Below are 25,718 nucleotides of genomic sequence, written 5' to 3'. Positions count from 1 at the left end.
TGGTTAAGTGCCTACGGTAAGCAGACACTTGGCCGACAGGAGGCTGGAGTAGCTCAACAGCTGCATCTTGAACACAAATCTTAAGAGAAAAGTCTAGCAGTCTACTAGCTCTCTGGGCCTTGTTAGGAGTCAAGAGCAGGAGAAGGAAGAGGAGCTCACAACTCAGGCATAAACTAGTCTGAGAGGGATGAGGAGAGCTAATAAAGGGCTTCCAGGACTAAAAATATGCCCTGGCACTGGCCATGCCAAAGTACCTGAAAACCTTAGTCAGTTAAGTGAGATGGGAGAGGGAAGGCACAGGATGCAGACTGCCAGGAACCGAGTAAATTGGAGAAGGTTATTACAGATGGTAAATGTTGTTCCTATTTTTAAAGAAGTCTGGGTAAGGGAAGAAAACAACTGATAAATAACTAGGAAGAAAAAAACAGTTAAATATTTTTACTGTATTTTAGGTTCAAGTGATGAAAATCGGAGTTCCCGTCGTGGCGCAGTGGTTAACAAATCCGACTAGGAACCATGAGGTTGCGGGTTCGATCCCTGGCCTTGCTCAGTAGGTTAACAATCCGGCGTTGCCGTGAGCTGTGGTGTAGGTTGCAGACGCAGCTTGGATCCTGCATTGCTGTGGCTCTGGCGTAGGCCGGGGGCTACAGCTCCAATTCGACCCCTAGCCTGGGAACCTCCACATGCCGAGGAAGCAGCCCAAAGAAATAGCAAAGAGACAAAAAAAAAAAAAAAAAAAGAAAGAAAATGAAGTGATGAAAATCAAGCACAATATAATAAAGGATATGAGTAAGAGGCAGTGAGACAAAACCACAAAACATTTACAAGGAAAAGAAAACTATTTATTAACTTATCACCATTACCAATTTTTTTTAGTTTTAAAAAATGCTCATTCTCTGATCAGTCTATGCTGATGACAAAAGTCAGATGAAACTTGAACCAAAATAAATAAAACAAATAAATAAACCTAAAAATGATATTTACCATTTCCTACCCCTTGTGCCCCGTGAATAAAGATCAACTAGATGCATGTCTTGGGCAGGTAACTCTGCCTCTAAATGGAGGATTATTACTGATCTCTAAATTCTATATTCTGTATATTCAAGACTCCCTTCTAAGACATCAATCACTGACAGGTGAAAGAGCAGCCTCACTCCCTTAAAGACTGAGAACTTGCCACCTATCAAGGTAACTCACTGCCACTGCCAAGGAGCTTTAGCGGGTAGCAATAGCTTTCTATCCTGAGGCCAAATTTCTTCCCTTGAAATCTCCATGTGTCTTCAGTCTGCTCTGTGAGTCACACAGCACAAGCCTTCTCCCAAATATTTGGAAATAGTGATCCCGTCCCTAACTCTGATATTCTTTTGTGCTAAACAGTAACAGACTCTCTTTGGGAGAAAAAAAGGAAAGAGAATGATGCTTACCGAGAGGATGATGTGGAACTTCTCGAGCGACTTCTTGAGTGACTGTAGGAGACAGACCTTGTTCTGTGCCTTGATTTGGTTTCAGATTTACTTCGAGATCTACTTGGACTCCTGGAGTGGCTATCACCATCCCGACTAGGCGTCTGCTCATCACTTGAACTCTCCTGATTTCTGGGCCTCCGGTTTAAGCGTGCGGTCTTTCTTACTTCATCAAAGAGAGACCCAGGCCGAACTTTATTTTTGCTTTTAATTTCTATTCTTAAGCCTTGTGGTTTCATTTCAGGCACAGTAGTCAATGTCTTTACATCTACAGCACTGGATGTGGTAGCAGCTGATGCTACCAGGTTCCCTACACCTTGCAGGGGCTTCCATTTATTATCCATGAGGCTGGTCTGGCTTTTCTCGGCCACCTCCTTCTTCATAGTGCTTTCTACAGCACTGGCCAAGGTGGCAGAGCTGCTGTCTTGTTTTCCCACTTCACTCTCTGTTTTGCTTTCTGACATGCTGCTTTCCTGTTTTCCTACCTCTGCCTCAGGATGCTCTGTTGGTATATCCTGTTTTAGAACAATATTTATGTCTGAAGTGTCAAGCCTTGAACTTCCCAGAGGGGAAGCTCCCTCAACCTTTGTTGGGGAACTCCTGTCAGGAGTGCATATTTCCATGTTGTCATCTGTCTGAAACACATCCTCTGCTCCACTTGGGACAATCTCTTCAAAATGCTGAATGTTCAAGGGAGAACTGAGTACATTTTCTTCAGCATTTAAAGCTATGGGAGAAATGCTGAGTTTACTCTCATCTCTGGTAGACTGATCAATATCTGATGAAACTGCTACTGTATTATGTTTACCTGAAAGGCTGCTGTTCTCACAGGGTTTCTTAGTTGGGGGAATATTTTCTTTTGTGGTTTCACTGTTTTCAGAAATTTGTTTTCTCTCTTTTGATTCCTGAGTAACTTGTTTTTCATTAATCTCCTCCTCTTCTTCTTCACCAAATTCTAATGGAGGCTGCCAGTGAAATGCTTGTTTGCGTTTTGGAGCCTTGTACTTTTTGTCTTTTTTCCCTTTCGATTTCTCTTTCGATTTTTTGGTGTGTTCCCTTTTCAGATTCTCCTTTATGCTGTGTTTGTGCTTATGTGGCTTTCCTCTAGTGTTTTCTGAATTGGAATAGAACTCCTCAGAATCAGAGGTTGATGACGGCTGTTTGCTTGATTTCCAACCACTGTTATCATCAGTTAGTGAAGTATCTGCTGAAGACTTTGTTGTGGGTTTGACTTTGATATGAATTTCACCCAACTCTGACTCAGAATCTGAAGTGGCCTCACCTTCTTCTTTATCAGAAGATAGCCGGGAATTATTTTTACTGTTTCTAGTTATATCTCGTTCAGAATTTGACTCAGAGTCCCATTTACTCCCAGCATAATTCTTCCTTTTGGGCTTACTGCCATTTCTAAAGTGATCGGAAAGATTTTCTTTCAAAGTTCTTTTTTTTGTACGTGGGCATTCCTGTGCAGGCTTAGATTTCTCTTCAACTCTGTTTTTCTCTTGTTTAGTACTCATTTCCACCTGGGCCTGCTTCTCTTTGTCCAGGGCTGACTGTGTAACCTGAACACTTGACTGTTCACTGTCTGAAGAATAATCTAAAGATGACCTGCTTTCGCTATGCTTTCTCTGACATGAAGACTTTTCTCTGCCTTTGACATATTTATTACGAAGTGTCTTTTCAGAGCTGCTGCTGTGCCTTTTATTTGAAGTGTAATTTTTTTTCCCACTGGATCTAAATTTTCTCTTGGCTCGTCTCCCATCATCACTGCTAACAGAAGAGTAAGAAGATGATCTACTACAACGTGAGTGATCACTGTATTTGTTTCGTGAATGAGATCTAGATGAGGGAGACCTAGACCTTGAATGTGAACTAGCTAGACTTCGTGACCTTGTATATGATCTGGAATAAGATCTACTCCTAGAAGATCTGCTCCTTGACCTTAGTGAACTTTCTGAACTTCTATCACTGTATTTTGAATAAGCACTTCGATCACTTTCTGAATTTTTCTCTCTTTTACGGTAAGATGATGAACTGCCAGTCTCTTTAATATTTGCTAAACTATAAGTGCTTTGAATAGGCAGCAAATGGGTTGTTTTCGCTTTCATCTCCTGGATTCGTTCATAAGACGGCTTCCAGGGCTTCTGCCCAGGCTTCCATCTTGAAGGAGGGGGACTATCACTCAGTGGTATCACAGGAATACTTTCCGCCACCACTGGTTGTACTACAACATTTTCATTTTGTGCTGCTGCTGCTCTTAAAGGTTCTGTTTTAACAAGTTTATTTTCACTTAACTGAGAGGCTGTTCTCCTTGGTGATTTTGATGCTATTCTTTGGTGCCCTGACTTTGAACTAGATCTGGACTTTGATCTACTTCGAGAATGTGATAAGGATTTTGATGGAGTTCTTGATCTTGAGCTTCCTCTAGAATAAGACTGTGAGTGTGACTTTGATCTGTATGAGTCTCTGCTGGAATGGGTTGAAGAGCTCTGGTCATCCTTATCAGATTTAGACCAGTCCCTTTTGGATGAATGTTGAGATGACAATGAGGAAGAACGAGATCGCCTTTCTCTATCACAGGAGGATTTCAGTCGTCGTGTAGATGATTTTGAAGATTCTATGTCAGATGGTACAATAATCCTTTTCTTCTTGGTCTGTTTGCGTCTTCTGCAATGTTTCTGCTTTTTAGCTTTCTTTTTATGCTTAAGCTTTTTCTCTTTTCTGCGTTTTTTATGGTGGCCATCAGAGTGTCTTGCTATACTAAGATCTGAATAATATCCATTATAGGACCAGGATCGGGATCTCTGGGACAAGCTTCTTTCATCCCATCGGCTTGAACAGGGGTCACTTAACCTATAGGAAAGGAAAGAATATGCATGCCATTATTTACAAGCATTGCGTTCTATACTTTAAAATTAAAACGCATGTGTTGTCAAAGCAAATGCATCAATAAAAAGCCTAGTTAACAACAAAGTACTGACTCTATCAACACTTTAAGCCCATGTAGGAAGGATAAACCAAAGAGTGATAGGTCTAATCTTGACCTTTCAATTTCAAAGAGACAACTACTAACAGATTCACTTATAAAAGGATTTTTTTTTTTCCCAGAGCCAAGCCAAAAATTTCAAATCTGATAGAAAAGAGTTTTGAAAACCAAACCAACCAATCAGAAGAGCACTGCTGACCTACCAAATTCCTGGCTATGATCCATTCATGATGCTCTGCCTCCAAGAATAATTTCTGAGGGACAGTCAAATCAAGTTTCCAAAAAATTCTGGTGATTCTCCGCAGACACAGGATAGCTGCCTAAACTTTAAGAAAAGCCTCTCTTGGGAGTTCCTGTTGTGGCGCAGTGGAAACAAATCCGACTAGGCACCGTGAGGTTGCGGGCTGGATCCCTGGTCTCGCTCAGTGGATTAAGGATCCAGAGTTGCTGTGGCTGTGGTATAGGCCAGCAGCAACAGCTTCGATTAGATGTCTAGCCTGGGAACTTCCATATGCCGCAGGTGCGGCCCCAAAAGGACAAAAAGACAAAAAAAAAAAAAAAAAAAGAGAGAGAGAAGCTGGCACAACTATTTTATCTCAGCCTACACAGGTAGTCAAGGACTTTCCCCTAAGGTATTAAACTACTTAGTACAAAAATTGGGGGAAAGGTACATGAAAATAGATGCATGCTTTACAATCTCAGTAGTAATGTCAAGGCTCAAAATTGAGAGTTCTAGGGAGTTCTCGCTGTGGTGCAGTGGGTTAATTTGGCTGCAGTGGCTTGGGTTGCTGTGGAGATGTGGGTTCTGATCCCTGGCCCAGCACAGTGGGTTAAAGGATCCAGCGTTGCCACAGTTATGGTGTAGGTTTAATTCCAGGCCTGGGAACTTCCATATGCTGCAAGAGTGGCCAAAAATAAAAATTAAGGAGTTCCCATTGTGGTGCAGAGGAGGTGAATCTTGACTAGGCACCGTGAGGTTTTGGGTTCGATCCCTGGCCTCGCTCAGTGGGTTAAGGATCTGGCATTGGCTTGAGCTGTGGTGTAGGTCACAGACATGGCTTGGATCCTGCCTTGCTGTGGCTGTGGTGTAGGCCGGTAGCTGTAGCCCTGATTCAACTCCTAGCCTGGGAACCTCCATATGTTGCAGGTGTGGCCCTAAAAAGCAAAATTTAAAAAAGAGATACTCTAGGAGTTCCCACTGTAGCTCAGAGGCAATGCACCTGATCAGTATCCATGAAGATGCAGGTACAATCCCTGGCCCCACTCACTGGGTTACTGATCTGGCACTGCTATGGCTTTGGCATAGACCAACAGCTGTAGCTCCAATTCGACCTCTAGCCTGGAACTTCCATATGCCACAGGTGTGGCCCTAAAAAGCCAAAAAAAAAAAAAAAAGATATTCCACTATGGGTATCACTGAGAGCAAGAGGTGAGCACATTTCTGAAGAAGCAAGACCCTGGGGTCAGAAGTTAATATTACCTTCCTATTTATTCATAGTGACTAAGAGAACTGGAAAGAGTCTGGTATACAATTTTTGTTGGGGTGGGGCACACCTGAAGCATATGGAAGTTCCTGCGCTAGGGATCAAACCCATGCCACAGCAGCTACTCGAGCCACTGTACTGACAAAGCCAGATCCTTAACCTGCTGAGTCACATGGGAACTCCTGGTATATAATTTTTTTAAGTCCTGATTATTTCTAAAGTTGAACAAGAAACCTTTCAGAAATTTAGCAGGGTTATAGTCTTGTGAGGAAAAATGGAATTTTGATTTAAAAGCACCTCAAGTCAATCATCCCTCCTCCCACTTCACCAAGCATTCCCAAATGCATTCTCTTTGGTTACAGTCTAATTTGAAATGTAAATCTTTAATGACAAATCCAGAAGTATGTCTCCATCTTCATAACACTTAAAATACAACAGACACAGGATTGTGCTTATACTTACTTATCTCCTTTACTCCATTTTTCTCCACTAGGTGGTCTATATGCTCTTAATCTCTGCATTTCTTCTTTCCAGTGAGGAGGAGTTTCACTGCTATCATCATCATCTGATTCAGAACAGGATCTTGATCTTGGAGGTGTGTGATAGCGCTTTAAAAAAAAAAAAAGTTAGGAACAATAATTTTAGAAATATCTCTCAAATAGTCTGCTACAGGACAGAGGTATGTGTAAGACCCAATTTCAGATGCCATTCAAAGGCAATATGACTGAAGTACCAAAAGGATGATATAAAGTTATGTCAAACTAAAAAGAAATGGGAAAGGCAGAGATTCACCTATAATCACACGTAAAAATTTCATCTTTGAAGTCCTAATTAGCCTAGATTATTCAACATATTAAGATTTCCAACATACTGATTGTTTCACACATTCATTTCATACTTAAATCCATTCAAACACAGCAATAAACACTGATGTAACAGCAGTGCCTTCCCATAACTATAGAGACTACAACTAGTTCCTCAAACAGTCTTTGAACTACACCTAAGATTAAAGTTAGAATTCTGCCTATACGTTAAAACATTTTACTGCTTAGATAATTAATTTGAAAAAAGAAAAGTTTCAACACACATACAATTGTGCCCCTTCCTTTAATCCTCCGTCCAGACTTTGATACAGATGGTTTCTGATCACTTACAATGGGTGTAACATCAGGAATCTTCCTGGAAAAGAAGACTGAAAATTAAAACTAAGCAAATGCCAGATAGTTTTCTCAGTGTTCAAATGCAGAATTTATGCTCCTGCAATATAAAAACACTTGATTCAGAGCCAACACTTTGGTAGAATGAGGCACTCCACATAACCTAATTTCCTAACCAAATCCTTTAAATGCCAAAATTTGGGAGTTCTCTGGTGGCCTCAGCGTTGTCACTGCTGTGGCACAGGTTCAACCCCTAGCCCAAGAACTTCCAGTCATGGCCGGAAAAAAAAAAAAAAAAAAAAGAGTCCAAGAGTAAATATTTTAGGATTTTTTTAGGCCAAGAAGAAAATTAAGACTATTATGTAGGTACATATATAACAAGAAAGAAAGCAAGTTTTCACAAATATTTTAACAGTGAAATTTGAAATATATTAACTGATCATTTTTTTGTAATATAGATCTAGTAACAAGGAGCAGAATTCCTTTTTAGGGAGAATAACTACACTTTAATTAGAGTTCAGTGTTCCCTATCAAAATAGATAATGTTAATCTGATAATACTGATCTGTAATGACATTTTACCTATGTCATCTCTCTCTTTTTTTGGGGGGGGTCTTTTTAGGGCCTCACCCGTGGCATATGAAAGTTCCCAGGCTAGGGGATGAATCAGAGTTGTAGCTGCTGGCCTAAGCCATAGCCACAGCAACACAGGTTCCGACCAGTATCTGTGACCTACACCATAGCTCACAGCAATACCAGATCCTGAGCCCACCGAGTGAGGTCAGGGCTCAAACCTGCATCCTCATGGATACCAGTCAGATTCATTACCACTAAGCCACAACGGGAATTCCCATACTTCATCTCTTAAAATACCTTTTCACATAGATGGATTATGTACATAGCACCTGAAATACTGAAGACCTGTAACTGCATCACTATGATGTGAGTAGCAAGTATAAAGCAATGAGAGCACCATATATAAACTCTTTGCAACTATTTGATTATGTAGCTATAGCACAAAAACAGTCCAAGAAAATAGTGAACAAATGGATGTTGACTGTATTCCAATAAATCTTTATTTATAGACAATGAAATTTGAATTTCATAACTTTTTACATGTTACAAAATATTATTCTTTTGACTTTTCCACAAACATTTTTCTTTCTTTCTTTCTTTTTTTAGGGCTGCTTCAGTGGCATTTGGAGGTTTCCAGGCTAGGGGTTGAATCAGAGCTGCAGCTGCCAGCCTACACCACAGCCACAGCCATAGCAACTTGGGATCCAAGCCATATTTGTGACCTACATCACAGCTCATGGCAACGCCAGATCCTTAACCCACTGAGCAAGGCCAGGGATTGAACCTGCATCCTCATGGATGCTAGACAGACTCTGAGCCACTACAGGAACTCCTCCACAAACATTTAAAAACATGAAAACCACATTTAATTCATGTGCTGTACAAAACCAGGCAATACTCCAAATTTAGCCCACAGACAACAAAAGTTTGCTGACCCCCCCAGCCAGAATACACTGAAATTGATGACACTAAAATTTCAAGTCTCTACCTTCTGAAAACCAAGTGGATTTGATCAATGAATGGTGTGTTGTATTTTAAGAAGGATCCCACAAAAATCTGTTCACAAGCCAGAATTTTTAAAAATGGAAACATCAGTATGTTAAGCTATTAGTTCAAAGATATATTCCATTTCATAATAGCTTTTTAAAATGAAACAATATAGGATTTAAAAATATTTAATGGAGGGAGTTCCCTACGTGGCTTAGGAGTTATTAACAAACCTGACTAGGGGAGTTCTCCTCGTGGCACAGCAGAAACGAATCCGACTAGGAACCATGAGGTTGCAGGTTTGATCCCTGGCCTCAGTCAGTGGGTTAAGGATCTGGCACTGCTATGCGCTGTGGTGTAGGTCACAGACGTGGCTCGGATCTCGAGTTGCTGTGGCGCTGGTGTAGGCCGGCAGCTACGGCTCTGATTCGACCCCTAGCCTGGGAACCTCCGTATGCCATGGGTGTGGCCCTAAAAAAGACAAAAGACAAAAGACAAAAAAAAAAAAAAAAAAAAAAAAAAAAATTAAAAGTTAAAAAAAAATAAAATAAAATAAAAAGCAAACAAACCTTTCTAAGATCCACGAGGTTTCGGGTTTGATCCCTGGCCTCGCTCAGTGGGTTAAGGATCTGGCGTTGCCGTGAGCTGTGGTGTAAGTTGAGGATGAAGCTCAGATCCTGAGTTGCTGTGACTGTGGTGTAGGCCAGCAGTTGTAGCTCTGATTGGACCCCTGGCATGGGATTTGCCATATGCCTCGAGAGCAGCCCTAAAAAGCAAGAAAAAAAAATTTAATGGGGAGTTCCCCTTGTGACTCAGCAGTAATGACTCAACTAGTATCCATGAGGATGCAGGTTCAAGGCATCCTGGCCTTGCTCAATGGGATCAGTGTTGGTGAGAGCAGACCTACAGCGGTCACACTTGCAACTTGGATCCTGCATTGTTGTGGCTGTGGTGTAAGCTGGCAGCTGCAGCTCTGATTTGACCCCTAGCCTGGGAACTTTCTTACGTAAACAATAATCTTATGTAGAGACTTGATTGTGAATAAAGACACTTGCATAACTTCTCAGGCTTCTATATAACTCTTCGAGGAAATTTATCAATTACACCAACTACATTATGGTACTTCTGTTCATACAACATTTCTCTTAACAATTCTAAATTTGAGTGTAACACACAAAATACACTAATTACTATCTTTTGAGGCCAAATCTAAAGCTAAACGTTAGCTTTTCCAATATAGAGACATTATCACTGAGCAAGCTAATAGCAGTTAACATATGACACTAATTTTTATCTCTAGTCACCAAGCAATTTTGCACTATAAATTGGAACACATTCTATCACTGGATTGGATCCAAAGAGGTCAACTAACCCTCTAACAATCAAAATTTCACCTCATTGGAAGGCCAAGGAAATGAGATTAGTGATGAAATCTTTCCAAACCTCCAATAAGAATTTATCCCCAGTCAACTTGCCAAACCCTCTTTCTCTACTAGTAGAATATTAATTTAATTTTATTAATATTATTATTTTTTGCTTTTTAGGGCTGCACCTGCAGCATATGGAAGTTCCCAGGCTAGGGGTCGAATAGGAGCTACAGCTGCTGGCCTACACCACAGCCACAGCAACTCAGGATCTGAGCCACATTTGCGACCAACACCACAGCTCACAGGCAACGCCAGATCCTTAACTCACTGAGCGAGGCCAGAGATTGAACTCGCATCCTCATGGATCCTAGTCAGGTTCATTAACTGCTAAGCCATGAAGGAAACTCCTTAGAATATTAATTTTAAAAGGTAGGGTATATGTCATTCATGAACCCAGAATCTCCCATAGTATCTTTCTGACTATGGTTAACACTCAATAAATAAGCGTGGAACTGCAATGAGCTAGGGAATCATCAATCAGAGAAACAAAAACATAGCGGTTAATCATCCTTACGGTTCAGGCTCCACTGTGACAAGAGGCATATCTCTTCTCAGTAAAAATCGGTTCTCAGGCACTGGAGGAATCTCTTCTGGGCGGACCACAGGCTTTTCCCTCTTAGCATTTAAATCAGTTGACCGTTTTTCATTGGTATCACTCCTCTCAGAGTGACTTAGAACAAAGCAAATCACCAATTAAGATGTGTAATGTCTGCATTTTATAAGATAATTAAATAATAATATAACAATAATATAATTACTATTAATAGCAAAACTACTGATACCTTACAAATCTCACTCAAAAGGTTTATACAATTTTCATAAAGATGTCATTTTATAAAGCATCAAATCAGTAAAAAAGCCAAAGCACTAAAATTCTGATATGAGAATTGCCAAATGATCCTTTTTTCTTTTAAGAGTTTCAGGGATTATTTTCACCTGCAAACACATACACCTTTGATATGAAACATTTGTGCTACCCATAGATTTGTAAGATTTCAACTTAAAGTCCACAAAACTTTTTCGAGAACAGGTAACAAAGCTTACAGAATCACCATACTTTCCCTGTTCCAGGGTGTTTGTTTTTTAGATAAGACTACCCTGGTAGTCTTACCCTTTTGGGCTCATATGTTTATTCCTTGGCTCTACTGAACTGCTTGCTTCCTTCCGTCTCTTTTTAGAATGTTTAACTTTTGGCCTCCTCTTATGTTTCCTTCTTCTGCTTCTCTCATGTTCAATTTCACTCTCTGAGGATGATTCTGAAGAGGAAGAGGAATTGGAAGAGGAATCCGAGACTTCTGAATGAGTTGGTTTCTTCTTTTTTTTCTCAAAAACTTTTAAGAAATATTAACAAAAATATTAGTACTGAACTTCATTGCCTACCTTTCAGAGTAAAAAAAACATGATTATCAAGTACTGTAAAAGATGCTTTATATAAAGAGAACTAAAAATGAGATTTAAATAAACTCTTTTTCCAAGTTGATAATACAATTGGTTGGTGAGACTGTAAGCCTTCAGGAGGTCTATATTCCAGTTAGATCAGATAAGAAAATAACTAACTACATAATATGACAAATAATAAGTGCTAAAACAAGTAGGAAAAGAAAGAGCAGGGTAAAGGGAATAGGGAGACTCAAGGTAATTTAACATTTGAGAGCAGAGAACTTGAAGAAGTGAGGGAGGGGGTCATGCAGATATCTGAACTAGAGTGTCCCAGACAGAAGATAGCCAGCATAAAGTCCCCAAGTGCTTGGCCTGTCTGAGTAAAGGTCAATATGGCTGGGAAGACAATGAATGAGGGGGACAAAGTTATAGAGAAAAAGCAGAAAGCCAGAATCCATTACAGACCACTGTCAAGACTTTAGCTTTGACTGATAGAGAGGAAGCCCTTGGAGATTGCTCTGGTTGCTACAGAAGACTAAAGAAGGCCAAGAGTATAAGCAATGAGACCAGTAAGGAGGCTAGCATTGCTGAGAAAAGATTATACAGGAAAAAGGACAGAGGCAGAATGAATAGTAATGAGGCTACTGTATTCCATGTAAAAGATACCTGGGTTTGGACCAGGCTGATTGCATGGGACGTAAAAAGAAAAGATCAGATTTGAAGAGATTTGCTGATGGATTGGTTCTAGGGTATGACAGATAGGCATCAGGGTTACTGCTATACTACTCATAGGAGTTTGTTCTACCACTCAAATCTCAGTGGTATCTTCAAGTTATAGTCTTCAACATGATTACCTGTATCCTAGCTCCCTCTACCTCCCAAACACTCTTACCGTCTTTTGTTGATTTCGTGGCAAGCACCCCACAGTCAATAACTCGCACATCTGCATAAGGTCTACTTGCAGCATCAGTTTTCAGATTTTCAATTTGTTCGATTACTTCAAAACCAGAAATAACTAGTCCAAAGACAACATGCACCCTGTTACAATACAAATTCAAGAAAAAACTGGTTGGACGATAATTAAATCATGAGCAATAATCAAGACAACTGTTGTAAATGACACATCTACAGACCTAAAAATAAAAGCAAAATGCCTGGAATATGAAGCAACTAGAAGGGAATTAGAGCTTGAAATATGCTTATAAAAGGAAAAAATCGCTCAAACTTAAGTTTTCTGCCTTTAAAACAATGGTTCTTAACTATTTTATGGTAGACTCTGATAACAACCAGACACCATCCTTATAGGATCACTGAAGAGAGCACAGCTAAGAAGTCCATCCATGAGCCCAGATAAAGACCCCTGCAGTGACATGAGGTCTCAAGACTACTACACCCTATAATCCTTAGTAAAAGTATGGCTATGAGAAATTAATTCAGAGATCAAGAGCACCTCCTTGAAGATTCACCCATGGTCTAATCTGTCTTGGATTGGCCAACCCAGCACATCCCCAAGGTAATAAGAATGTAACTCTTACCCATCCAGGTGCGGAGCAGGTTTTGTGGTACTGTGTAACAAACATCAACACAAAGAAGATGGCAAAAACCAGATGTTCAGGTGAACAGAGCACAAGGGTTTAAAGCACAGCGTGTAGAGGACAAAGAGGTAAAGATAAAAAGATAGGGGGAAAAGTTAAACATGGTATACATTTAAACTTAATAAGCTTAAAAACAGCAACAGCAATGATTTTACTGATTGAAAAAACCCTCCAGATTATAACGTATTATAAAATCCTATCTTTCTCCAATATGAAGACTATATATATATATAAATATATATAAAATAGTTTTGAAATATACAGCAACAATATATATTAAAATTAAAGTTACTCTCAAATCCAAAACAACAACAAAAACAAATTTAAAATTTATCAAGATAATTTAACAAGAATAAAATACACCTAGGATTTGCCCTATGGAAAGAAAAGTATGATCAACACTTGACACTTTCTCCACACACTTAAATGACTTCTATTGCTATTTTTCATACTGAGTCACTCTCCATCTTTTAGGCAGGCAGACAGAAGCAAGCCTCACGAGTCCTGTTTTCAGAACTTCCTGCCCCCTCTCCTTCACCTAAGGTGAAGCTCTGCCACATACAGCAACTCTGAAAATGAAATAGGGAGCAAACCTTCAATTTGCCAACACTTGCGACAGCAAAATAAGTAATCATGGATAACACTATAGATACTTTAAATTTCCATGGCCCAGCAAACACCCAACCGGTTTCTTCTACAGTCACAAACTGGCAGATAGTCACTCTTGGGAAACTATGGGGTACATCTGGTTAATATATTATGAATCCAAGCTAGTTTTCCCATAGCATTTTCACATATCTTCAGGCTATGTGAATTGCAGTGGAAAAAAAAATTCAAAAGCAGATAACTAGACTCAGAAGTATATATCACAAGCATCTTTAAAAAAGGGCGGGGAGTTCCTGTTGTGACTCAGAGGGTTAAGAACCAGACTAGTATCCATGACAATTCGGGTTCAATCCCTGGCCTCACTCAGTGGGTTAAGGACCCGGCGTTGCTACTAGCTGTAGTGTAGGTCACATTCAAGGCTCAGATCTGGCATGGCTAGGGCTGTAGCACAGGCCGGTGGCTATAGCTCCAAATTGACTCCTAGCCTGGGAACTTCCATATGCCAGGAGAGCAGCCCTAAAAAGACAAAAAAACAAAAACAAAAAATGAATGAGAAAGAGTATTTGAAAGAAAGGTCACTGGCCATGTTAAAGTAGTCAATTGTACTAGAAGCTCCCATATCACTTACATTCATTTTAAGGCAATTCTAAGACAGGTAAGTCAATAAAACACAATTTTAATCTTCACAACAATGTTAAAAATTATTATTCTACCAGGAAATGTAACACTTATACTTACACTAAGAATATTCAATTGTTAGAGCACTACAGAATTTAGTTAAAAAAAATTAAAATATCAACTTGAGAAGTGCCAGAACTTTAAAGGTAACCTTAAGTTTTAAAACTACTATTCTCAGAGGTCCCACTGTGGCTCAGCAGTAATGAACCAGACTAGTATCCATGAGGATGAGGGTTCGATCCCTGGTATTGCTCAGTGGATTAAGGATTTGGTGTTGCTATGAGCTGCAGTGTAGGCTGCAGACAAAGCTTGGATCCTATGTTGCTGTGGCTGCGGCACAGGCTGGTAGCTGCAGTTCCGATTCAACCCCTAGCCTGGGAACCTCCATATGCTGCAGGTGTGGCCCTAAAATGAAAAAAAAAAAGGGGTGGGGGCTGAGAAGGAGTGGGATGGACTGGGAATTTGGGGTTAATAGATGCAAACTATTGCCTATGGAATGGATTAGCAATGCGACCCTGCTGTATAGCACTGGGAACTATATCTAGTCACTTATGATGGAGCATGATCATGTGAGAAAAAAGAACGTATATACGTATGTGTGACTGGGTCACCTTACTGTACAGAAGAAAATTGACAGAACACTGTAAACAAGCTATAATGGAAAAAAATAAAAATTAAAATAAACAAATAAATACTAAAGGACCAAAAAAACCCTACTGGTCTCAAACTTTCCTTAGAAGATCAAGAAGTGATCTTCAAGCCAATGTAACAGTAAAAATTAATAAAAACAGGCAGAAGAAAGAAGTAAAAGAAAATCTAGCAAACTGGTGAAATGAGCATCCAGAAACTACCCTGGACAATAACTTTAAGATAGAATGTGTTTCCCATAATTTTAAAACTTTACCAAGCACACTGAAGATAGTATGAAATCAGTTAGTACATAAGCTAGACAGTGATTCCACTGTAGGAAAGATGTAAAGAGGTGAAATTTTAAATGTAAAAATGTTCTACAATGTAAGAGATCAGTCTCAAATGTGTAGCATTTATGAAAATGAATTATTTCTTGATTAGACACATTCCTCTTCATTCCTTCTAATGAATGGATTATTTATTGGTTAGACACATTCCTCTCCATTCCTTAATCCTTTCTCTCATAACCCTCAGATCTTCTGGTACTGGGGAAAAGCCTATAGATTTTCTTAAAACACAGAACCCAATTAAATTTGCCACCTTGGCTAATAGAAGTTCTGTCAAAACCTGCTTTGAAGCAAAAGGAGAGATTAAAACACTGGAGTTAACCACAGTGTTGCAGCAACATACTACTTGAAACTCTAAAAATCAGAGGATGGGTTTACTACCCTTATGACAGATTCAAGTTTTTAATTCAAATGAAAACTGAAGACAAACTTGGTCCTTTATTGTGGTAGTAAAGAAAACAAATGAGGACAAGAAAAAATTTTTTCAATGGCATAACATTTCAACAGGCCTGCTGTGCCTAAATTGGTGTGGTAATTAATTTCATTACTAGCACCTGCCAATTCAGGATACAGAAATACAAAGTTATACTTTAATTGGCTTAGAATACATATTAAGTATAACAAAAGTATCTTAATAAAAGAAGCCCTCTGGGGTTCTCTGACTACATTCTGAGGGTAGAAAACCCAATGTAAAGCAGGCTTAATGATACTGGGCTGACACTAAACATGGATTAACAGAGAGCATTGCCAAAGGGGTTTACAAAAGGGCAGGGGGAAATGGTATACTCAGTCCAAGCCAATCAATTTTACTAAAATGGACAAAGAGATTTCATTCCACCAACTTTTAATTGTATTGGTTTTCCAAAACTAAACAGCTGTAAAGACCCATGCAGTAGTGGCATATGCTCAGTAAATAAAGATGTTATCAAGGCCAAAGACCTTAAACAAATATGTAGGTTTTATACACTGCTTATGAAAACATACCTAAAGGAGAAGCAAACACAAAAAACATTTCAAATTAGAAAAGCGTTCAGTATTTTCACATTTCCATTTTCTCCTGTCACTTACACGCTGATTTTCGCATTTTTCCCACCTCTTATTAATCTGCTTTAAAAATATATGCACAAGGGTTCATTTAAACCTTGTAAACCCTAGAAACTGAAAAGCACCACGTTACTCCAAAAGACAATCTACGTTTTTGTTTTGTTTTTTGTTTTTACCATTAACAAAGCAGCTTTTGGCCTTACACAGAAATTAACAGTTCTGTACTAAAATGAGATCTAAACCATCATATACAATTTATCCCAGTCTCCAAGATGTGTGGAAACTTGGTAGTAACAAGCCACTGAAATTAAAATTATACTTCCCAGGATTAACCATGAACAATAAAACATACTTGCTTTATATGTATTGCTGCCACAGCTCAAGCAGAAAGTTTTTTTTCTTAAAATGGTTCAATGCACATAACAACAGGATTAAAGAGATAAAGGCAAAGAAAGAAAAAGAGAGCCTTAGAGTAATGAGACATTACCTTTGGAGCGCACGGTGTAACACTCTTTCTGTAAATTTTACACAAAAATGGCAAGAATTGTAATACACTTTTAAGACAAGACTGAATCTATGTTTTAATATCAATATAACTTTGAAATTAAATACTTTCAAGATTTATGCAAAGCAAGAAAGCTTTTTAAAATGGAGGGCTCTAAATTTTCTTTGATATAGGATAAGTATGTAGAGATGAATTATGCTGTGGTTGAAGCGGGATCTGCTCAGGTCCATAATATTGTGAATAACAGTTAGAAACAAAACATTACATTTCACTTCACAAACCCTAGAAACTGGCTTAGTCAACTATCTCAAAAAAAGAATAATGTATCCTGAGCACATACATAAATACAAAAGTCTGAATGGCGAGGGGCAGTTTCCACTAGCAGTGGAAAACAAAAATTTCAATTGTAAGAACTGAGTTAAGAGACTTCAAAACAAAATTTCAGGGAACTTTTTTTTAATTCACTTCAAATAGTTAAAGAACTTCTCATGTTTTTAATGTGAAACACATCACAACAGATCACCATCAAGAGTTAATGAGCAAAAGTTTAGACTATAGGTTCTGTCCACTGCCATTACAAATACTCTTATCGTTAAGTCATTGAAAATAACAATAGAAATAAAAATAATAAAGTAGCATATTTAGAATTTTAAGGATCTTCTCAAAGGATAAAAAGGCAAGAGAGATGAAAGTATAAGAAAAAGTATGCTGTCAAATCCTGGCCATAGATTTCTTTTCCCATCTAACCTCTGATTTCCCCCTTTATGAAAATTTTTTGTTCAAAGAATATACAACTGTCTGACCAATTTTAACTCTATTAAATTGTAAACGTATCTATTACTATTCAGACTAAAAGCCACATTATATACAGTGGGCAAAATTCTTTATTTTGGACATAGTACATTTTGAAATATTAAAATACAGTTTTAATTTTTTTTTCTTTTTAGGACTGCACCAGCAGCACATGGAGGTTCCCAGGCTAGGGGTCCAACTGGACTGTAGCCACAGGCCACAGCCACAGCAATGCCAGATCTGAGCTGCGTCTGTTACCTACACCTCAGCTCAGGGCAACGCGGGATCCTTAACCCACTGAGCGAGGCCAGGGATTGAACCCACAACCTCATGGTTACTAGTCGGGTTCTTTAACCACTGAGCCACAATGGGAACTCCGAAAATAGTTTTAATTTCTTATAAAGGCACTGATACATGAGTTACTGTAAAAAAAAGAATAGGATCCAAAGAATGGATTCAAAGAATGTGCCATTTCCAAGGAATGTTATTTTTTAAAAAGTGGCTCTAGTTGTAAAGTAGTATGGGAGAAGGAAATAAAGATACCGTATTGTCTAAAGTAGTCTTTAACATGCAATTTTCCCCTTCAACTCCTGAAATTATCACATCATTCATGTAAGAGGCACCAAATTGTACAGAGTGACAAACTCATGTAAGGGCAATGGAAACTAATAAAGCCATGTTTACAGTGCTCTACCTATCGTTTCAGAAGTCACCAAATTAGAAAAGCTTTCAAAAAGTCAGCACTAATTAACATAACATACCCCATAAACTACTAGATACAAAATTCCTTCTAAGTTGCTAATACAAATGTCACATAAACACTAAATAATATTAAGACTGGATGTTAGGGATGACACTTAATATCCAGAGAATTTGGCTTATGGTTAAGTGTCATGATATCTGTTCACGAAAAACCTTGAAATTACCATATGAAGGTATTACCTCCAAAAAAGTAAAAAAAAAATCCAGAACTGCACAGGTTATTCATACTTATTAGCATTGCTTCTCAAATAAATTCATGAATATGTTGAGAAAACAAACATTTCTATCCAAACCTACTTCTGCTACCCAAAATATAAAGCTTTATAAATCCCTCAAAATCAAACCACCTCTCAACTCTCCTTGCTTTGTTGCTCTGAAATCATCAGCACTTCTCTCCCACTTTGGTGAATAGCCATTCTTAAATGACATAATTCCAGAATTTATGTTTTCCTCTCACAGTCCTATTTATGACTGTTAAAATATACTAAACACTTTTTTTGTGTGTTTAAAATGGACTTTTCTACATCATTTTGTTTTCTTATATTTTTATAATTATCATGACCACTGGCAGAAGACTATGATAAAGCCTGTTCTTCAGGTCTTTCTACTCCCTGATTGTGATATAAGGCCCACAGAGACTAAGCCAAGGGGAAGGAATGCAACCTCCACTTCCATGTTCTAAGAGCAGCTGATGAAGAGACTGGGGCTGATTTAGACAACGTGAGCCAAAGCTTCTTTGCAACACCTGTCAGACGGATGAAAATTAAGCAATTACAACTATTTCCTTTAGGCAAGACAATATCTGCATATATATCATTCCACATATTCAGAAACTTAGGATCAATCTACAAGATACTTTCTTTTCATATCTGCTCTTGAACAAAAAAAAAAAATGTTTATTTTTTGAAAGTGCGGTAGATACTTTACAAATAGAAAATGAAAAACAGAACTAACTCAAGATACATAGTAAATAAGATTGGAACCAAGGTTTCCTGATAGCTAGGTTAATGCTCTAACCCAGGAGAATAGTTATTTAATACAAAGCTACAAATTACCTAGCTAATCTTTTTCTTTTCTTAACTTTAATAATCTTTTGGCCGCACCTGCGGCATGCAAAAGTTCCTGGGCCAAGAATCAAACCTGTGCCACAGCAGCAACCAGAGCCACTGCAGTGATACCGGATATGTAACCTACTGCATCACAAGGAAACTAACTAATCTTAGCCAAAGGAAAAGAGCAATGTTTTCCTGCATGTCATTTTATTTTCCTCTTTCTAAAACTTAATAAAATAAAAATAAATTCAGAGCAGAGCAAGCCAATAAAACTATGCAGCTAAGACTAGAACCACTGTGCCGCATTCTTTTTAGCTATCAATTCAATCAATTCAAGATTATGAGTAGAATTCCTATAACCAGGACTTCATATGTCTTTTCTTCCTTATTTAGCATTTATTTATACAGAACAAAAAGACTGGACTAGATGATGTCGAAATTCTTTTTGAGTCTAAGACTTTGTAATCCTATAGCTTTTACTGTTTCTTCCTAGTCTTTGGCTTAAAAAATAAATAATAATAAAATGGACAAAATACTAAATACCAAGTTAACCTGGTTATTAGTTTGGTCCCAAGTCATTCAATTCCTTGAAAAATACCTCAGTGTGAACAAACCATTACTTCCTCAGTGACTTGTGGGGATAGTGCCATATATCGATCGCTTCTTTCACATTTTTTGAGCCCTACTATTTCAAAACCAATTAGTTTTCTTCTATTTAGGTCCTCAAAAGCAAAGTTACTATGACTAATAACAGTAGTAAATACATTTGCAAAAATTAAAAACAGCTTTATAGAAGAAAACCTGGTTTTCATCATATGCATAATTCTTCCAAAGAAAGCAATCTATGCAAAATTATGTTTAATAAAATGATGTATGCCTTAGGAAGGGGAGGTTTTAGATGTTTAAGTAAGGAAAACAATAGCTGCACAATGCATAAGAATCCTCAAGGAACATTTTGCTCATGTACCCACCCTAAGAGCACCAAACTCACTCCTTAGGAATTATAAAGTAAACAGATTTATAACATAAACTACAAATACAATTTCGCAAGGATATGTTAAAAGTCCTTCTGAAGCCTTTATATAAAACAGGAACTATAAGGGCAGTTCCCGGCATTTTACTCCACTCTTACACTATCCTTTCTTTTTCAGACTCCAAGACTGTTGCTCAAGGTGCCATAGGATGAGCTGTGGGAAAGGATACAACAAAGGAGCCACCCTTGGGAAGTCATTAGACAGTGGCCATCAATCCTCAGAACCTCAACTTTTAGAGTGATTATATCTGTGATCACTACACAATTTGAAGATAGTACATTATAATTTTTTACTACTTCCAACTCCAAAAAGATTTGGGCTTGCCAGACATAGATTTTCAACGATTTCTCTGTCATGGGCCACCATCTCTATTTTATTTACCCTTTCTATAAAAGAAAACATTTTGTTTAGAAAAATAAACATTACTTTTATCTTATCCTGCAACCCACAAGAAATTGTTACTTTCAGCCCACATTTTTAAAAAGCATGTACATAAAAAGAAAGAGACAAGGATTTTTTTTGACTGAAAAAATGTTTAATTACTTCCAAGATTGCTTTTAACTGAAAACTCATTTCCGGAAGTAAATTTGAAACTAAAAGCAGAAAATTTTCTTTCAATCACAAGTTCACAGTGATTGTAGTACCATCCACTGTTAGTTAATTATTAAAAACAAGATTAAAAAATTTAATCCTAATTTACGGATGTTAAAATTTTAATTTGATGCTCATTGGCAAAAAAATAGTAAATAACATAAAAACAAGACACTAAATTTTTTGAAAAGAGAATCTCATATACTGGATTTTGATTAATATGTATGTAGGTGCACGGGCTTTAACTAACATTTTAAAAATAAGTTAATTGGTATGTAACAATGGAAAGAAGCTGCTGCTACCTGATAAAATTAAAATTTATATGTACTGATATAAAAAAGGAAATCTAAAAGAAACTTTAGAGCCCTCAGATGGTAGCTTCTTGACCAATGAATCATTAGTTTATCATGTTCACAGTTCAGATAAGCTTAAAAATGGAAATGGGAAACCTCAATCAAAGAGTAAGCAGCTTTTACACTAAATTACTATAAAAGTTTTTCAAAATATTTCCCACTACCTTTTTTTGGACCATAAGGACTTTAAGAATAGAAAATACTCTAGTAAAGAAGTATAATAACTAACACTCCATGGGATCAAAATAAGATACAGGAGTTTAAGTTGTTCCTTCTTTTCCTGCACAAATCCAAGCATTATTATCTTCTACCAGCTTTCCATTTTTAGGACATTCTTAGGAACAGAATGCCCCTTATCTGAACTTTATCAGATCATGTTGGAATCTACTTTTCACATAAACTTAAAATGAGAAGTTTCTTTTATATGAATAATTCACTCCTTTAAAGACAGGGAAGCGCCATTCATACTCGTTCATTCAGAAAGATGACAAAACTTTTTTCTGGTAAACCATGGATAAAATATTTTTCCAACATACATAGCACAACTATAGAGATTTATTTCCAATCAAAAGCATTAAACTCTATGCTAGGCAATTATCTTTCTATATCATGTGATTATAATAAAAATAGGTTTTAGAGTAGCTTTAGATAAGAATATAACTAAAATTATGCCAAAGGTCTTTCAGATGAAAAATAAGTAAGGTTTTGGTTGTGTATACATGTACATGTAAAGGTATTTGTTTTTCAAAATACAAACTTAGCATTCCGAAGTTTTCTAAGTGATAATCTCATAAATTTTGGCAGAAATGACAGCAACATTGGGTTAATTCAATTATGAATAGAGATCTCACAAAGTTTATATTTTTGACAATGCTGGCTTAACACCAAATCATTTATCTCTATACATTGTCAAGAAATAATGGCACCTCTCTCAAACTGACTCAAACAGCAACAGTAAAAGGAAAAAGCAAACATACTATGGTTTACTCAAACCAACTGTCTTCCATGCCAAAGGTACATCTAGCCATAGGCATGAACAATTTTTAAATGTTAATCAACAGTTTATTCTCCAATCTAGCCTTGATAAACTGAGCCCCCAAACTTGTTAAGAGTCAAAGTCAATTTCTTTTAAGATGATAACATATTTTGAAAAATAATGTACCTCTTCAAGTGCCTTTCTAAGTACCATTCTTAAAATGCAGAATATTTGCTGAGATGGTTGTTAAGAGTTTACCAATTACTATCACATAATAAAATCCAAGTTGACAGAATTAACAGCATTTAACTTGGCTTAACTATTCCATCTTTCTCATGAACAGCGCTTCTCTGTTTAAGAAAAGTTTATCTCTGAATTATGCCTACTCACATGAAAAACTGGGAACCATTGGTATGTTTCCCTCGATTTGCCATTGACAAAAGGAACGCTCTGTCATGTTTGAGAATAAAGTTTTCATCTGTTTGAAGAAAACACAAATTTGTCAGTCTCCAATTATAAGCCACTTTTAAAGTGTTATGTTCACAGTAATAAATAGAAAGCAAAGGATGAAATTCCTCTTCTGGTCAGTTACAGATACTTGATTGAGTATTTTGAAAAAATTCTTTTAACTAAATAAATAACAAAAGCATAAAAAGACCAAAAAATACTACTTATTACTACTTAGCCTTGAGGAAAAGAATATACATTTAATACTTTTTACAAACAGCCTTAGAATAGTCACTTTTAGTAGTAACATACTTTCACTGATTGATATTTAAACTATTAACTTTCAGGGAAAACTAGAAAGGAAATTTTAGAAAAACGTTTATAGTAAAGCTCATTTCTTCCAAATTTCCAATTATCCTGCATAATGCGTTTACTAAACGTAGGAGTTTAATAATCTCTTAGGTGTTTAATTTCTACATGGATAAACTCAACTAAATTGATGCTAGACTACGAGAGCAAAAACCAAAACATTACAATAAATTAAGTTGTAGGGACACGCCTAAACTAAATTAAGTATGTGGATTCCTTCTAATCAATAGGATCAAAAATTATCTAAGGAAAAAGTTCCATAAAAGCAAAAATTTAAGTAGCAGAAAACAGTTTTACTATATACAAGTTTCTGCCACAGAGAAAAACCACATTAAAGTAGACTACAGTTATTAGTTTCAACTTGCTACATGCTAATAGAATCAGCTAAAGAGCTGTTTCCTACTAGTTCAATGGAAAAAATGCCATCATAAATATCACTTAAGAGATGGTTTTAATTCCAACAGAAATATCCCCAAAACTAATTTAAATTTCCTTTTAACATTCATACAAACAAATCTTTCTTTAAAACAAACAAAAACACAGAAAACTTTAAAAAGAAGATTACCTTGGGAACAGGCTTCTGAAAAAGAGTAGTAATCCATTTTCCCCCAAAAGAAATATAAAAGACTATTATAACACTGAAGCTATATGGCATGAAAACCTAGTAATATTGGATCCCATTATAAATCTCTGCAACTGACTTTTCTAAGGCTTTTTGGGGCAAGTGCAATAGTTAGATTTAAGTAAATACTACTGTAGGAATAAAACAATCATATAGTTCTAGCATGTAAAAGACATACAAACCTTTGACAAAGGAAGAAATACCAACTTTTATTCAAAGAAATTGCTTGGTTTAGAGAAAAAAACAAACAAAACACAACCGGATTCTTTTCCCTGATGTGGAATTAATAACCCACTGGGAAAAGAAAAATAAGGATACAGATGCATGTGTGAAATAGTATACAGAATTTCCCAAGTCTTCAAGCAATATAAGAAATCCAGACACAACCTGACCCAGACTGTCCATAAATTTATCAGGAAGGGTGGAAGGGAACAGAATTGGAGTTTGTGTTACTGAGCTTCGTTCTCTTACCTTTTCATTTTGCAAAAGACCACATTCTCTATAAACAAAAGAATATGTTGACAGTTTTAGGCAGGAAGATAGGAGTATTCATGTATATAGTTGCCTAACCTCCATGCTGAAAGTCATGTTTAACCATAAAGTTAGCCTTAATTAATCTTGTCAATTAAAAGTTATATATTACAATATAATTTATCCCCAAGTCCATGCAAATAAAGTATTTTCATGCAGCATTAGTTTCATGCAAAAAGTGAACTATAAGTAAACCTCTTCTCATTAAAAGTACATGATATCAAACTGCTTTAATAACAGAACTGAAACAAAAGACCATAAAATATTAAGCCTTACCTTTAAAATATCCACCATAAATCGATTCTCCACCTTTTCCATTACCTGAAAATAATGAGCTATATTAAACAATAATGAATGGGAGAGAAATCAAGATGGCAGAGGAGTAAGACATGACACCCACTTTCTCCCACAAACACATCAAATAAACAATGAAAACTAAAAATATATTAATACATAGAATATTTTTTATGGTTCCAGTCTGCTGAAGGAGTTAACACCTTGTAATTGCTGCAAATGGTCAAAATTCTAAGACTCTTCAGATAATCTCACTTTAAAATATAAAGCCAGGAGTTCCCATCATGGCTCCAATTCAACCCCCGGCCTGAGAACTTCCATATGCCGCTGGTGATGCCCTTAAAAAGAAAAAAAAAGGAAGAAAAAGACACACACACACTATATATATATATATATCTCCAATCACATTATAATAAATACTATTTTATTTATCTTTTTTTTTTTTAATTTTTGGCCACCCTGTGGCATACAGAATCCCTGGCCCAAGGAACAGATCCAAGCTGCAGTTGCAACCTATGTTGCAGCTTCGGCAATGCCAGATCCTCTAACCTACCGTGCAGGTGGTAGGGGGACTGAACCTGTGTCCTGGTGCTGCAGAGATGTCACCAATCCTGCTGTGCCACAGCAGAAATTCCAATAAATAATATTTTAAAAACTCTCTCCTTAACCTGTTTATTTCAAACAGTAATCACACCAACAAAATTTTAAAATTATAAAAACTGAACAGTACTTCTGCATTCACTGTAGGGAATTCAACAAGTAATTGTACTAAAACAGGAGCTCCCTCGTGGTACAGAAGTTTTTGGATTCGGCATTGTCACTGCAGTGGCTTGGGTTGCTGCTATGGCACAGGTTCGATCCCTAGCCTGGGAACATCCATGTGCTGCAAACGCAGCCAAACCAACAAAAAAACTGCATAAAAACAAAAAAAAGTCTGAGTACTTTGCTTTTTGTATATTCTTAGTCTACAACATTTATTCATCCAACAACTATTCTCTAACCAACTAATATTTACAGTGTACTGAAAGTGA

At 37.1% G+C, this 25,718-nt stretch overlaps 1 protein-coding gene across 31 annotated transcripts in view; it reads right to left on the bottom strand.

Annotated features, from left to right (window-relative positions):
* NKTR (natural killer cell triggering receptor) overlaps positions 1–25,718 on the bottom strand; it is a 51,332-nt gene that overhangs the window by 8,583 nt on the left and 17,031 nt on the right. For 8 of the 31 annotated variants that reach the window (XR_002338223.1, XR_002338219.1, XR_001300132.2 and 5 more), the window contains exons 5-13: positions 24,670–24,714; positions 22,815–22,902; positions 12,995–13,024; positions 12,352–12,497; positions 11,191–11,410; positions 10,594–10,749; positions 7,025–7,112; positions 6,396–6,541; positions 1,425–4,316 (exon numbers count right to left, since the gene is read on the bottom strand). Coding sequence is in view for 10 of the 31 variants with exons in the window: in XM_005669406.3 (XP_005669463.1) it covers positions 1,425–4,316; positions 6,396–6,541; positions 7,025–7,112; positions 10,594–10,749; positions 11,191–11,410; positions 12,352–12,497; positions 12,995–13,024; positions 22,815–22,902; positions 24,670–24,714 (3,811 nt within the window). In the remaining 21 variants the exon portion in view is untranslated. Of the gene's footprint in view, positions 1–1,424; positions 4,317–6,395; positions 6,542–7,024; positions 7,113–10,593; positions 10,750–11,190; positions 11,411–12,351; positions 12,498–12,994; positions 24,715–25,718 lie in introns of those variants that run through there. The other 23 variants (XR_002338232.1, XR_002338231.1, XR_002338225.1 and 20 more) reach the window with 17 other exon arrangements.

Source organism: Sus scrofa, chromosome 13 (assembly GCF_000003025.6).
Source record: "Sus scrofa isolate TJ Tabasco breed Duroc chromosome 13, Sscrofa11.1, whole genome shotgun sequence".
Classification (NCBI taxonomy): domain Eukaryota; kingdom Metazoa; phylum Chordata; class Mammalia; order Artiodactyla; family Suidae; genus Sus; species Sus scrofa.
Note: the sequence above shows the minus strand (reverse complement) of the source record. Positions and strands in the feature narration are given on the sequence as shown.